The 13,276-nt window shown below is 40.4% G+C and overlaps 1 protein-coding gene across 1 annotated transcript; it reads left to right on the top strand.

Annotated features, from left to right (window-relative positions):
- Window positions 1–3,686: 3,686 nt before the first annotated feature.
- Window positions 3,687–11,971, top strand: fam83b (family with sequence similarity 83 member B). The gene is made up of 5 exons (XM_070977921.1): window positions 3,687–3,786; window positions 6,465–6,938; window positions 8,142–8,306; window positions 9,170–9,294; window positions 9,643–11,971. The coding sequence occupies exons 2-5, from the start codon at window positions 6,489–6,491 to the stop codon at window positions 11,663–11,665; spliced, it is 2,763 nt and encodes a 920-aa protein (XP_070834022.1). The 5' UTR covers window positions 3,687–3,786; window positions 6,465–6,488; the 3' UTR covers window positions 11,666–11,971.
- Window positions 11,972–13,276: the final 1,305 nt, after the last annotated feature.

Below are 13,276 nucleotides of genomic sequence, written 5' to 3'. Positions count from 1 at the left end.
TTGTTCACTAGAGAGAAAAAGCATACGGAGTACCTGACTCGGTGCATATCATTTGTTCCCTCATTGCTTTTTCTGAGCCACTCTCTTTGATCCAGCATAGTCAGCCCATTAATATGGAATCTGATTCAATAGATTAACTAGTGAAAAAACTGTAGTGTAGAAACTGTAGAAAGGTGAAGACTGTGATCAAAGCTACCTGCTGTATATTTACAATTACTGTGAAATTAGTGTAAAGTGATGGAATTACAGTAGATAGAAGCAAAACAGACATATCAGTAGGATCCTTGTTGACTGTCAAAGGAATATTTGGACATTTTGGGAAACAGGCTTACTGTATTATCTGCTTTCTCGCTGAGAGTTAGAAGAGAAGCTTCGTACCACATCATTTCCTATCTAAATGTATTTTGGGAAGTGGTAAATGTAGCTGTAGTTTGTATAGCAGTAGTATTTGATTCCTGTGGCCTCCCCACATTTATTACTTCCTTGTCGTACAGACCAAAATCCTCATCATAACAAACAAGGCGTTATCAATCATCATGTGCAGTAAACTGGTTGAACAGCTCCGCTTCCTGTGTTTAAATGTGCGCCTCAGCGGAGAGATTCAGATCCAGCATCTACTGCTGAACCTGTAATTTGCATCAGCTGACACCTTTTGATGTCACCTTTTATGTGAACGTGCTATTACGTCGCTTATATTTTAGCCACCACTGTCATCATCTAGGGTGTTGATTTAAATGATGCTTGACAAAGTGTGAATTAGGATGAACAGACTATGAAATTATAATTATATCTCTCTGTCTGCTCAGTCTGTTGCTCAGTCTCTGCAGGATATTTTTCAAAAGAAAATATTAGTTTTTTAGTCAAACACAAAAAGAGCTCCAACACAAAGCTGTGCTGGCACGATAAAAGAACATCAAATGCCTTTGAGACTGATCCGTCACCTTAGCATTTACTCAGTGATCAGTGCCATGCTGATTTTTATCAAAATGTCAGACCTGCGTTTAGCTCGTTTAGTGCCTCATGCCGACACAACAACATGTCACTTGCTTTGACTTGTCAGCAGGAGCTGGAAAGAGCCTGAGGAACTGATCATGACGACTGCACAGAGCAGGGATTGGGTGTCACAAAAGGTGACTCACAGCGAGGCTGCTTAAGGAGAAGAAACTCCCTGTGACTGAGTGCATACGTTATTAAAGCTCCACACACCCAGATTCAAGAGCCAACGAAACAATGGTGCAGGTATCTTGTTCTTCTTTCTTGAAGCTGGGACAACCAGAGGTGTTTCAGTCTTCATAAAGGAGCAGAGTGTCTCCTTGTTACATATTACGCACTGTACGATAGAATATCAAGATTGCATTAACAGAGTTTCCTGTGAATCCTTGTCAAAATGCATCATTTGGAAGATCGGAGTCAAGACTGAATAGTGTAATTAGATCACAGCAAATATCTACTTTCACAATTTTTTTTTTATCTCATTAGAATATGTTGTCTTGATTATTGTGTTATCATTATCATTATTATTATTATTACACAATGATTTAATTTCCTAAAGTTATCTCGTTGACACCCAGAATAAATGACTTTTCATATCTTGCTGACTTTCATTTGGTTAAGCTGCTAAGAACAGATTTAATTACTGATAGAAAGAAGAAGAAAAAACGATTTGGATGAACTGAGAATCTATTAATAGTCTCTCAAGAAATTGGATTTTAGGGGTTTAGTGACTCTGTTAGCATCTCCTCAGAGTCTAATCAGTGTCTCCTCAGCACCTTTAGCACGCTGTGCACCTGAATTAAAAGCATGATAGTCTCTAATTGGAATCATTTTGCTCTTTTAGAGGCTTGAAGGAGCAGTTTGACATTTTGGGAACTTATTGGCTTTGTTGCAGAAGTCTAATAAAAAGATAAATGGCACATTTGGCTACTTAGCTCAGCTTAGTTAATAGTGGGAAACAGTTTACTGTTAACTAATCTGTGAATTGTTGTTTCAGTTTTTTGTACAGATATAAAAAAACCCCCAAAGATATAAGATGAAGCTGTAAAATCATATTAACATATATACATAGAGAAATGAACAGTATTGTTATAAAAGTCTATTCCTTTGAGGATTCCTAATGATTAAACTGACTGTTCTGGCTCTTTCTCAGCCTGGAGCTGCAGACTGGGTGTCTTTGTGAAAATGCAACCACCTGTGCAGTGTGTATTTGCATGTCCAGGCATGGTGGTGAGGTCAGCGTGTGTGTGTGTGTGTGTGTGTGTGTGTGTGTGTGTGTGTGTGTGTGTCTGCTACAGCCAGTGGGAGGACCAGTGGTAATTGTTGTTTAGAACCTGGAAACGCTTGGGGGCTGATTGTGGAGATTCACTGAAGTTGAATCGCATTCAAACTCCAAAGTAGCTCCAGCACTGGAGTAAAAACATTCCTCCTGTCACACTGATGGGGATGATGGTGTCTGATTAACACTCTGAGAGCTAAATAGAGAAAAACACACACGCACACACATCCACACTCATTCACGCACACAGATGCCTGATATCTTAATTAGGTCAACAACATAACTGTATGTATGTATGTGTGCTACGCTGCACAGATATTACTCTTTCAGCTTCAGTCATTTCTGCTTGAATCTGAAGCAAATGCAGCAGCAGTTAGAGCTGACTATAAACATTTGAATGTTTTGAAAAAAAGTCATAAAAATGTGACATAAATGAATTCACAAAGTCATGGCGTCTGCAAACAGACACAAATCCGACTCACTGTGACACAAACTTCCATTTGGCCCTGTGGAAACTGCCACTCATTGTGTGCATTTTTGTACAATAAATATAAAACTGATATTCATGAATACAACAAACACGTCTTGAGGATTTATTAACAAGAAAATATTTCTCTGTGTGAAAGTGGATGAAGTTGAAAAGATCACACTGACCCTGTTTGTGCGTTTAGCCCTCGAGGGAATACTTGTTTAGTTCTGGTGAAATGGCAAATTGCAGCTTTTCCCTGTAAGAATGCGGATGTTACCTAATGAGCTGGTTTCTCAAGAGACTTAGTGAGCACTGACCGGACAGGGCGAAGAAAACCAATACAAACTCATTAATGCATGTGCTTCGTTAATTTACACCCTAAGCATGCTTTTACAAAAAAAGGAAAAGGAATTGGAAGGAAACTCAATAAATTTCTAATATTTCCTCTTCATGTCAAATGTCCCGGTCTTTCCTGCATTTATATGGAAATGCCACATCTGAAGTAAGGTGAAAGTGACTGATAATCCCAGTTTTAGTCAGGTTTATGTGAGTTTGCATGCATTGTCTTTTTGAGAAAAGTCTGCATGCATTTGTCCAATAATCCAAACTTTATCCACATCCATTGTGTTCAGCGGTCAATCGCACAACACTCAGGCTGACTGAAGGAAATTCATGCATTATTGTGTCCGTTTGTGTGCACATTTCACAGCACTCATTCATCGTAGCCTTTATGTTTATCATTATCTTGATTTCCGTCACAGTGAACTTTAGCACTGAAGGGAGGAGGGGAGTGGCCATGTGATCCAAACAGGTTTATGGCTGCCTGTGAGCAAGTTTCGAGGCAGACCATTTTGCATGTCAAAACTGGAATCCACACCCTCCATCTGCAGACTGTTTTGTCATGTTGAGACACCTCCTTGTCTTTGTGTCTTCCAGCTGCAGACAGTAGCTCCTTCAAACACTGACATGAGCTGAATATACATAAATCTAAGAGGGATATTCTGGGAGCAGTCAAGAGGATTTTCACAAAGTTCACAATTTACATGTAAGTTACTGCTGTTTAGCGTAAGATAATGGTGTTGGGACTAGCTTGCTGTGCTTTCAAAGCCTCTGAGAAGCATTCAACAGAGAGCAGTGGCTCTGTGAGAATATCAAGCACCTCAGTTTTTAAATGAATTCTCTGAACAGTGGGGGTTTGCTGAAAAATATGTAAATAAATATGCTGTTTGTACAAGGTTGTGATGTACTGTGTAGGCTATGATTAAACATGCGGCTCAATGTTTTCTATAACAGTTTGACATATCTATTTAATTAAGGCAAGGCAGTCAGTGCCAACTGCAAAGGTTATTTGACAAGATCAGATCCATAAAAGAGCCCGTAAATGTTTTCTGGAAATGTAGTGGAAAGGACGACTGGACTCGGGGTTATTTATTTGTAGTGAAAGCTACATTTTTCACTGGCAGTGAAACTCACCTGAAAGTGAAATGTTCCCGTACCAGGCTCTCAGCAGTACAATGCTGAAAAATCACTGAGTGAACTTGTTTCTCTGCTTTGTAGACATTCACATGTAACAGATATGACAAATATCCCTAAAGCGAAAAACTTCTGTTCACTGTCACTTGTTTGTGTCTGACTGCAGTGTGTCATGTCTGCTTTCATCCAGTGAGGATTTATTTTACTAGAAAATAATCCCCCTGCATTTCAAGTGAAAACACTTGGATTAAGGTGTAATAAATAGTAAAATTAGATCTTAAAGCAGGTTTAATCCCCTATTAGCTTTATTTATTTATTTGCTAAACGCTAAGCTGAATGCTTTAGTTTGTAACAAAGGTTGCAATTGGTCTGTGCACTGTCGTTTAAAAGTCAACTTCATATTTCAGGATGTCCCAAAAGCTATCTTGTAAATACGTGTTTTTGCAAAATGTGGAAGATTATTTTAATTTCTTTGAATTAGAATATGACTTTATTTCCTCAAACAAAGTGACTCCTCCACAACGTGTATTTTACCGGCTTTATTTCACTCCACCTTAACCATGAGGCAGGCTACAGGTGCAGCAGTGCCATTTGCCCTTTGGGCATGCACTGCCAGTCATCCTGATGGTGAACAGGTTGAATATCAGAAAATGATGAGTCAGTTTTCATGATGTGGCTTGTTGGAAGCAAATCACATTATTTTAACCATAGAACTAACAGGTCCATTTGCACATAAAATACTGTATAAATCTGTTAAAGAAAGTCTGATCGATTGGCTGAACGCAGTCTGTTGGTGATTGAGGTCTATTTCTTAATGTTGAGCACACATGCAAACACACACTGGAACATTTGCAAAAAGGTACAAAAAGTCCTGCTTAGCTAGAAACAAGTAAACAACTAATCAGCTAACTGCTGACAACAAGTAGTTCCTGAACAACTTACAATCAAGTGGTTTATTAAGATTTTTTTTTAATTATCGGCCAATTCAGATTTAATCAGCTTCCAGATCTCTTAGATGTCCCGCAGTCACTACTAAAACTCAAAGGAGACTGAGCCTTTGCAGTTGCCGTTGATGTTAGATTATCCCCCACCATCACGTTCCGCTTTTCACTTTTTACTAATTTCAAATGTTCTTTGTGCGGCACTTTTTTATAGCGCTTTGATCATCTCAAACTGTGTTTAAATGTCCTCTAGAAATAAACTTTACTGACTGTGTTACTAATCAAAATACATTCAGAATAGCAGTCAGTGGGCAGATTCACAGATATCTGAACATGAGACACGGCAGTTTATTTTCAATGTCGTCATCACAAAGCTCGTTTTCTTGTGATAATGGGTTAATTTATCTCGTCATCTCAAGAAACCAAAAGGCAGATTTCTCTAAATAATTGATCATGAGAAAACAACTTCATAAGACTGCAAGAGTGGACTGTGACACACACTGCTCTGTGTGGGGAGCTTCAAAGCAAACCATATGAACTTTTCATTAAAGTTTTTCCATTTCTCGTTAGAATATTTCCCAAGTGATGTGATGTGATGTTCGAGTATTTACATTATGTGCTTTCTGATGCATTGATCAATTATGGATACTCCTTGCTCAGAAAGTGTCAGCTTAAATCAGCTGCTGCAGTTGTGAAGACGCCATTTCTGCATGCTGGCATGACACTCCTGATCTCTGACAAACACTCTAAGTAATAAGAGGAAACAAGCTTTTGCTTTTCATGATAAGTGGTGGAGTATTTTGTTATTTTCAGAAATCTGCCTTTTGCTCTCTTGAGACAACAAAGCAAATAAACCTGCTACCACAAGAAAAGATTTGTTATCTCAACATAACAAAATAATTCACCTGTGATCTCGAGATAGCAGCAGGTAACTTATTCACTTTTATGAACAGCACACAGTTCCTGGTTTGATCCTCTAGAGCGGGTTCATCTTATCGTGAAGTGTCACAAACTCTAACACAAGTTCAGTTTATGAATACCGTGAATGAATAGGCTGTACTTCTGGTCATTTAACAGCTTCTTGACCTTTAAATAATGTTTACATATTGTAAGCTGTATGACACAGTGGAAAAACAATCTAACAACAATGGTATTACTTGTTCCCTTTTCTATTTGAACAACACGACCTTTCCATGTTATACATGTGCCTCAATCGGCTTAATAAGAACTGGTCTCACAGCATTTTCCACCCGATTATAATGTTTGGTCTCTGGTGTTCTAACATTATGTCACTGATTATGTGTGACAGGTCCATCTGAAATAATCTGAAGCAATGGAGTCTCCAGACTTTTCTCTGTTATCCTCTTTGAGGGGAGAGTTTAAATCAGAGGATTACATCCAGCCCCACTACAGGGAGGCCTATCGGCTAGCAATCGACTGCCTGGTGAACAGCGGCAGAGACAGTTACCAGGAGTTCCTCAAGGGGGAACGTATCGGAAGCTTCCTCTCAGAGGAAGAGCTTTTCTTCATCACTAAAAATGCAGAAAAGCTCTCACCTCAAACCAATGCAGAGGAAAGCAGTGGCCCTACGGACAACCAATCATCCTCAGGGACGTACTGGCCCGTCCACTCGGATGTGGACACGCCGGATTTGGACTTAGGGTGGCCGGAGGTCATGCATGACAAACTGCAGACAAATATAGATATGCTCTATCATCCAGCAAGACAAAACAACCCCACCATCAAAGAGGTCGTGCGGAAGAATATTCAGGAGGCAAGACAGGTAATCAAAAGTACCTTTGTTAAATTGATGCAGCTTTGTCAGAGCAGCAAATTGGCTCAGACGTTCTGTTTCTCCGCTGTGTTTAATTTGCAGCCTTCTAAAGTATGTCATTAGCACCTCCCACTTCAAGGCAGTTTCCAGGGGTAAGGAGTGTCTGATGGGATTGTTGTGGTCAAAATCTGGTTTTGTAACTTGGGAACCACACCAGCACTCCATTATACAGTCATATCCTTCACACGCCTCAGTTATAGTTCTCAAAATTGTGTCGTGATGAATCACAAACTAGTTTTGTAGCTCAAAATTGTGGTTAGTAGGCAATTAGTGGCCTGCTGCCTTCTTACAACCTTTTTACTGCTTCACTGACTTAATTAAACTAACTTGCGTAGCAAGCTCTTCATTAGCTCTTTTCAGTGCTCACAAAGAGCTAATGAATCAATTTTCTTGCTCCAAATTCCAGCCAGTGCAGCGTAAATTCACATAAATTCAAATTAAATGCAGAGAAAAATTAAAATTTAAGTGTACACATTTGTTGGACGTTGCATGCATGATTGAGGATGACTAGCAATGGGTTACCTGAGGGATCGTTTCACAGAAACCTCCCACACAGGAAAGGAGAGGCCAAGGAATTTGTCTAAATAACATGGAACACAGTCAGACATGAGTTCATTAAAGAGCTCATTACATGTTACCGGAACGCAGCATGAAGTCAATGCTTCATGACATTAAATATTTCCATTATCATGACGAACTGTCACTACAGCATCACTGAGCCTCAAGTGAAAGTTAATGACAGAGAGAAAAACGTTGAGTCTGGTAGGTGAGCAATCAGAAATGTTCCAGCATGGCAGAAGCATATTTGGGATCAATGAATGTTATTACAGAAACAGAACTGATTCTCATTCTCTGTATTGATCTCAGTTATATCATACTGCCTGGTGTCTGTCTTCTGTTTCAGCTCAGTGTTTTGTTATTGGCATCACTCTGAGGTTTTTTGTTTATGACATCAGTTTGAGGTTTTTTGTTTTTGGCATCTGTTTCTAACTGTCAGACTGAGATTTATTATTCATGTTCATAAAGATGTCAGCGAGTGTGTCAGTAAGTAGGTCATTCGCAGGTTTCACCAGCATAAGGTTAAATGCACTACACCTGCTCTGATCTTTGACATGTTGAACTGATCACTGTTTATTCACTGTGTCCTTGCAGGTTATTGCCATTGTGATGGACAAGTTCACTGATGTAGATATATTCAAAGAAGCTGTCGATGCCTCCATACGTGGAGTCCCTGTCTATGTGCTTTTGGATGATTCCCACTTAAAAAGTTTCCTCACAATGGCTGAAAATCAAGATGTAAAAATTCAACAGCTCAGAGTAAGTCTTGATCTGAAGCATCCGTTTGATTCTCTGAGTTTTAATTCTCTGAGTTTTAACTGCTTTTATTGACTGTAAAATACATTACAACACAAAGTAATTAAAAATGGTTTGTTCTTGTAATGGTTATTGCTTTTTAATGAACCACCCAGCGTCATAAGAAGCAAACATTTGTTGATTTGCATATTTTGAGGGTGACAATCAAAAAGAACACTTAAAAAAGAAACCTCTGATACCACTCTGATATGTGAGTACTCAATATATAACCCCATCATCAGTGACCTTGTGAGGTGTTTCTGTGACCTTTGGATGGAGCCAGGCTAAGCTAACCAGTTGTAGCATATTTAGCGGCTAACCTAACTCACAGAAAAACAAAAAAAAAAAACAAACAAATGAGCAAATTTTCCATGATGTTGAACTAATCCTGGAAAAAGAGGACACCGTGCTGAGGGGATATATACTAGCTACTTTTGTCCAATCATATCTTTGACCCTAAATTTACATGCATACAAATGTCTATTTTAGTCTTTTCTATATTGCATGCACTGAATGAGGCCTTCCTTCAAAACCCGGTTTCTCCTGTCTATTAGGTGGAGTCATAATTATTCAATCTGGCAGATGTTAAAGACGCAAACACACCCTTAAATTTCCCATTACTGTAAGAGCATGGCACATGCCAGCAGCAAAAACAACTCAGGAACTTTCTATACAAATATATCCAAATACATCTTTACAATGTTCAGAATCACGTTTCTCTCCACAGCACAGTCTGTTTATCTGATGATTGACATACGTTTTACCTTCTGCTGTAAAATCTGTGCAACATCTTTTGTGACATTTCCCTCTCACTGCCCTGACCACAGAACATGAGGGTGCGCACTGTGAAAGGTCAGGACTACCTCTGCCGATCAGGAGCTAAATTTCATGGGGCAATGGAGCAGAAGTTTCTTTTAGTTGACTGCCACACAACGATTTATGGCTCATACAGGTAAATGAAAATGCAACACAAGAAGAGCTGTGGTTGAACCATGGAGGTGTAAACTGAATGCATTTACTGTCACTCTATACAAAACTGCTGTCATCGTTTCTTAGCGATGGCTTTAGAAGCAGTTTGTGACCGAAGTTGTTTTTTTCATTAATGTGAGAAACAGGTTTCTAGAAATTGTTTTACTGAAAACAAATATTTCAGTAAATCATGTTTGTATTTTTGCTTTGTGCCTGCAGTCCTTTGCCTCGGCTAGACAACAAGTTCAGTTTAAACCCAAACAGTTATCAGGTGTTTTATATCACACATCAGCCAACATTAAATGATTGTCGTGTGGGTGTTTGTTTGCAGCTTCACTTGGTCATTTGAGAAGATCAATCTGAGCATGGTGCAGGTCATCACAGGACACCTGGTGAAGTCCTACGACGAGGAGTTTCGAACGCTCTACGCCCGGTCGACTGTGCCAGCTGAACTGTGCCCCCCGGAGGGTGTGTTCCAACACAACGGGCCACACGGACGACAGCTTTTCATAAAATCACATTCTGCCCAAAAATTGGAGCGGAGGGACCACTTGAGGCATACGCTTGACACAGTCTATAGGAAGACCTGTGAGAGGAAACTGGCCACGAGAGACTTTGAAGAGAGGCTCTTTGAAGAGGAACTTAATGAGCTTGGGCCCTTGATGGAGAATGGGATTGATGTTCAGAAACAGATGCCCCAATTTCAGTCTACAGAGCCGATGAACTTCTTGAAAAGGCACAGTTATGCAGGGGAGAGGCAAGATGGATATATGCCACAGAACATGAGGTCTAGAGCGAGCAACTGGAACATCTCTAAAGAAACAGGAAACGTAGCAAAAAACTACCCCGTGGATAATTATTTACAAGTGCCACTGCTTCACAGAGCTCAGAACTTACGTCAGTCTTATAATGGCGATGACAAGCAGGTTGTGTCCATGCAGCAGAACATACCAACACTAGAGAACACATCCAAGGCATTCATGCGCACACTGAGGATTGAGTCTTACCTTCAAAACCCTGACATCCCATCTGGAGACTCTGGTGACTATTTAGACAAGTTTGATCCACCGGATAAAGCCAGCTCCTTCATGCAGGGACGAATGAGGTCTTCCCTTGTGCTCAGGTCCCCCATTCCAGAGCAAATGGAGCCAAACAGACACATAAACAACTCCTCCAATGGTGTCAGCTCCTCTGCAGCACCTAACACTCCTTTGCACTACTCATCCATGCAGTGGAATCCAACAGCAGCAGCTGAGAACAGGATGAGTAATGAAGAGGTGATGTTGAAGAGGCAAAGTCTGCAGATTTTGGATGACAACTGGAATAACGCAAGCTATGGTCCAGGTAGAAACTCTTACCAGTCTGCATACACAAGCCTGGGTAGAGCTAAAGGTGGACACATGATTAAAAGCCCTGATGTCATGGCAGACAGTTGGTACAAACGGCACAGCGTGGCAGATCCACGGTCAAACACTGAGTATGCACATGAATCCTCAGGTCACATGTATGGAGCTTTTGGAAGGATGCAAGTCAACAGAAGCACAGCAGGAATCAATGCACAAAATGGAGGATATGGGTCAAATCTGAATGAAGACCAGAGGTCTGTCTCTCATTTTGATGTCAACAGTATGACAGGTACAAAGAGCCCTGGGAATCGCATGTGGCAGGAGCCACCATCTAGGACTGTGTCTGCAGCAGCCCTGGGTATGAATAGCAAGGATGTGACAACTAAATCCAGCAGCGGGAGCTCTCAGCATTTTCTAAAGAAAAGTACCAAAAAAATAAAATCCTTACTGAACATACCAGAGAAAAAAGAGCATTCAATTGGAACCATGGAAACGCCAAGTTTGAAGTCAAGTGGCAGCACAGACACCATAACAGCTGAGTATGAGGAGGAGCAACCACATGGACGAGGACAATTTCACCAAAGAGCAACCAACTCTGTCAGGTCGTCCTCAGAGAACCAGAGGAACCGGATTGAGGACGACCATCTGAAATCTTCCAAACCTCGATTCAGAACTGAGGAGCACCACAATCCATTCCAAAACTCTCTCCCCAAAACCACTGCACAGAAGAAACCCACCGGCCTCGACGCGGGAAGCTGGAGCAGAGATCGAGCTGTCGACAGCCGCCTTTACAGCAGATATGAGCCTTTCTGCTCGCTTGAAAAGAAACAGTCCATGCACTCGGCACACAGCTTTGGAACCACACACTCTCAGGAGAAACCCAAAGGCCTTCCTAAAGGTGGTGCAGCTATTGAACACAACATCACCCGGACTGCACGAGGGCTCCATGAAAATAAGCTGGAGAAATTCATTCAAAGAGTGGGAAATTTCATACACAAGAACAAGTAGTGACATCTGTGTCAGCATAACACACAGGCCACTTATTACTAATGCACATTTGACTGGGAATGTTTCTGTTTGTATAGTCGGTCTTTTTTCTGTTTAGAAAATGTTTTTAGCAAACACTGTTTACATTTGAACTCTGCTTATTTTATTGTGTACAGATGCACTGATGAATACCACTGAGAGGAGACTATTTTATATGAATATGTGCAGCAGACCTTCATATAACAGAATCTCAACCTCCACTTTCAAACTGTTTTCATGTCTTTCCTCCACTGGCGTCAACCTGAAGCGATAAATCAAAACACTGTCAACAAATGCTGCTGATGCATTGAGTAGTAGTTGTGTCAAAATGTCAGAGATATATACAATTTATTGCTGGAAGTGTAGGCGTGTGCACATGCCAAAGCGCTGTTGTTACTATATTCACAGGATTTCAAGAATGTCAAGGTGAAGGTGCTGCAAACACTGCATGATCACTGCATCGCTGTCGTGTGTGTCGGACAGGTTTTAGAAGCTACGGGGGTTGCAATAATTCTGTAAAACAGACGTTGTGTTTCTACAATAAACTTTTATGGCATTTTTCATTGAGTTTCAGGATGAACTAAGACTTTTATGCAGCCTCTTTGAAAACATACAGTGGTGACCTTCCTCTGCAGAAGATGTCATCCACCCAAAGGTTTCTTTTATTCTGTGAGCAGCATACCTTAAGGCAAAAGTCAGTGTGTACTGTAGGCCCTCAGCGGCCGCTCAGGGATGATTCAATGATTTCATCTTAACAGGGGCTCCTTCCTTTACTTGTGCGTAAGCAGAGAGCAGCATGGCCTCCAGTGTAACACTCTGGGAGAATTCATTTCTTTGATTCACATCTTGTAAATATTCATGCTTTCCAGGCAGGTACTTATTACAACTGAGCGTTCAGCAGAATTTTAAATTGAAATTTTAATGTTGCTTGGCAGCGATTGGCTCTCTGTGTTTTGCCTCAGCGATCTTTGTTTCATTTTTTTTAAAACACAGAAGACCCTCTTCAGTGTATTTTCTTTTGGTGGTGATGATAAATGGTGACGGATGATGATTAATCTGCTTCTTTCTGTCTGCCCTCGACCACTGAGCCATGAAAATGACGCGCTTACTTCAAATGACTCTGACGAATTCTGAAAATGGAAGTGACTAAAAGAAAATTTGCTTCAAAATTAGGAGGAGTTTGCCACACCTCCACTTTCAGGTGGTGACTGCAAAAGAAAAAGACTTGATAAGCTCTCAATGCACACAGGAGCCTGAGTTCCCTTAAGCGTTTATTAGCAATGAATAAAGAACATGAAGACCACAGAGAAAACACATCCTCAAGCATAAACTGTCAACTACAAGCAAGTCGAGCAATCTACGTATATGCAAAACTTGAAATGGCCCTGCTCAGTTTATGTAATTGAGCTAAGATAGAAAAACATGCAAAAGCCTTATATTATTTCACACCATGTATCAAGTAATGTGATAAAGAACGTGGGAATAAATATAATCATGGTTTGACATGGTTTAGATATTATAGAAATCTGGCCGTTTTTGCTTGCTGGGTCAAGGTTCTGGGCTTTTTCTGAAAAAGACCACCGCGATCTATAA

This window comes from Chaetodon trifascialis, chromosome 13 (assembly GCF_039877785.1).
Source record: "Chaetodon trifascialis isolate fChaTrf1 chromosome 13, fChaTrf1.hap1, whole genome shotgun sequence".
NCBI classification, from domain to species: Eukaryota; Metazoa; Chordata; class Actinopteri; order Chaetodontiformes; family Chaetodontidae; genus Chaetodon; species Chaetodon trifascialis.
Note: the sequence above shows the minus strand (reverse complement) of the source record. Positions and strands in the feature narration are given on the sequence as shown.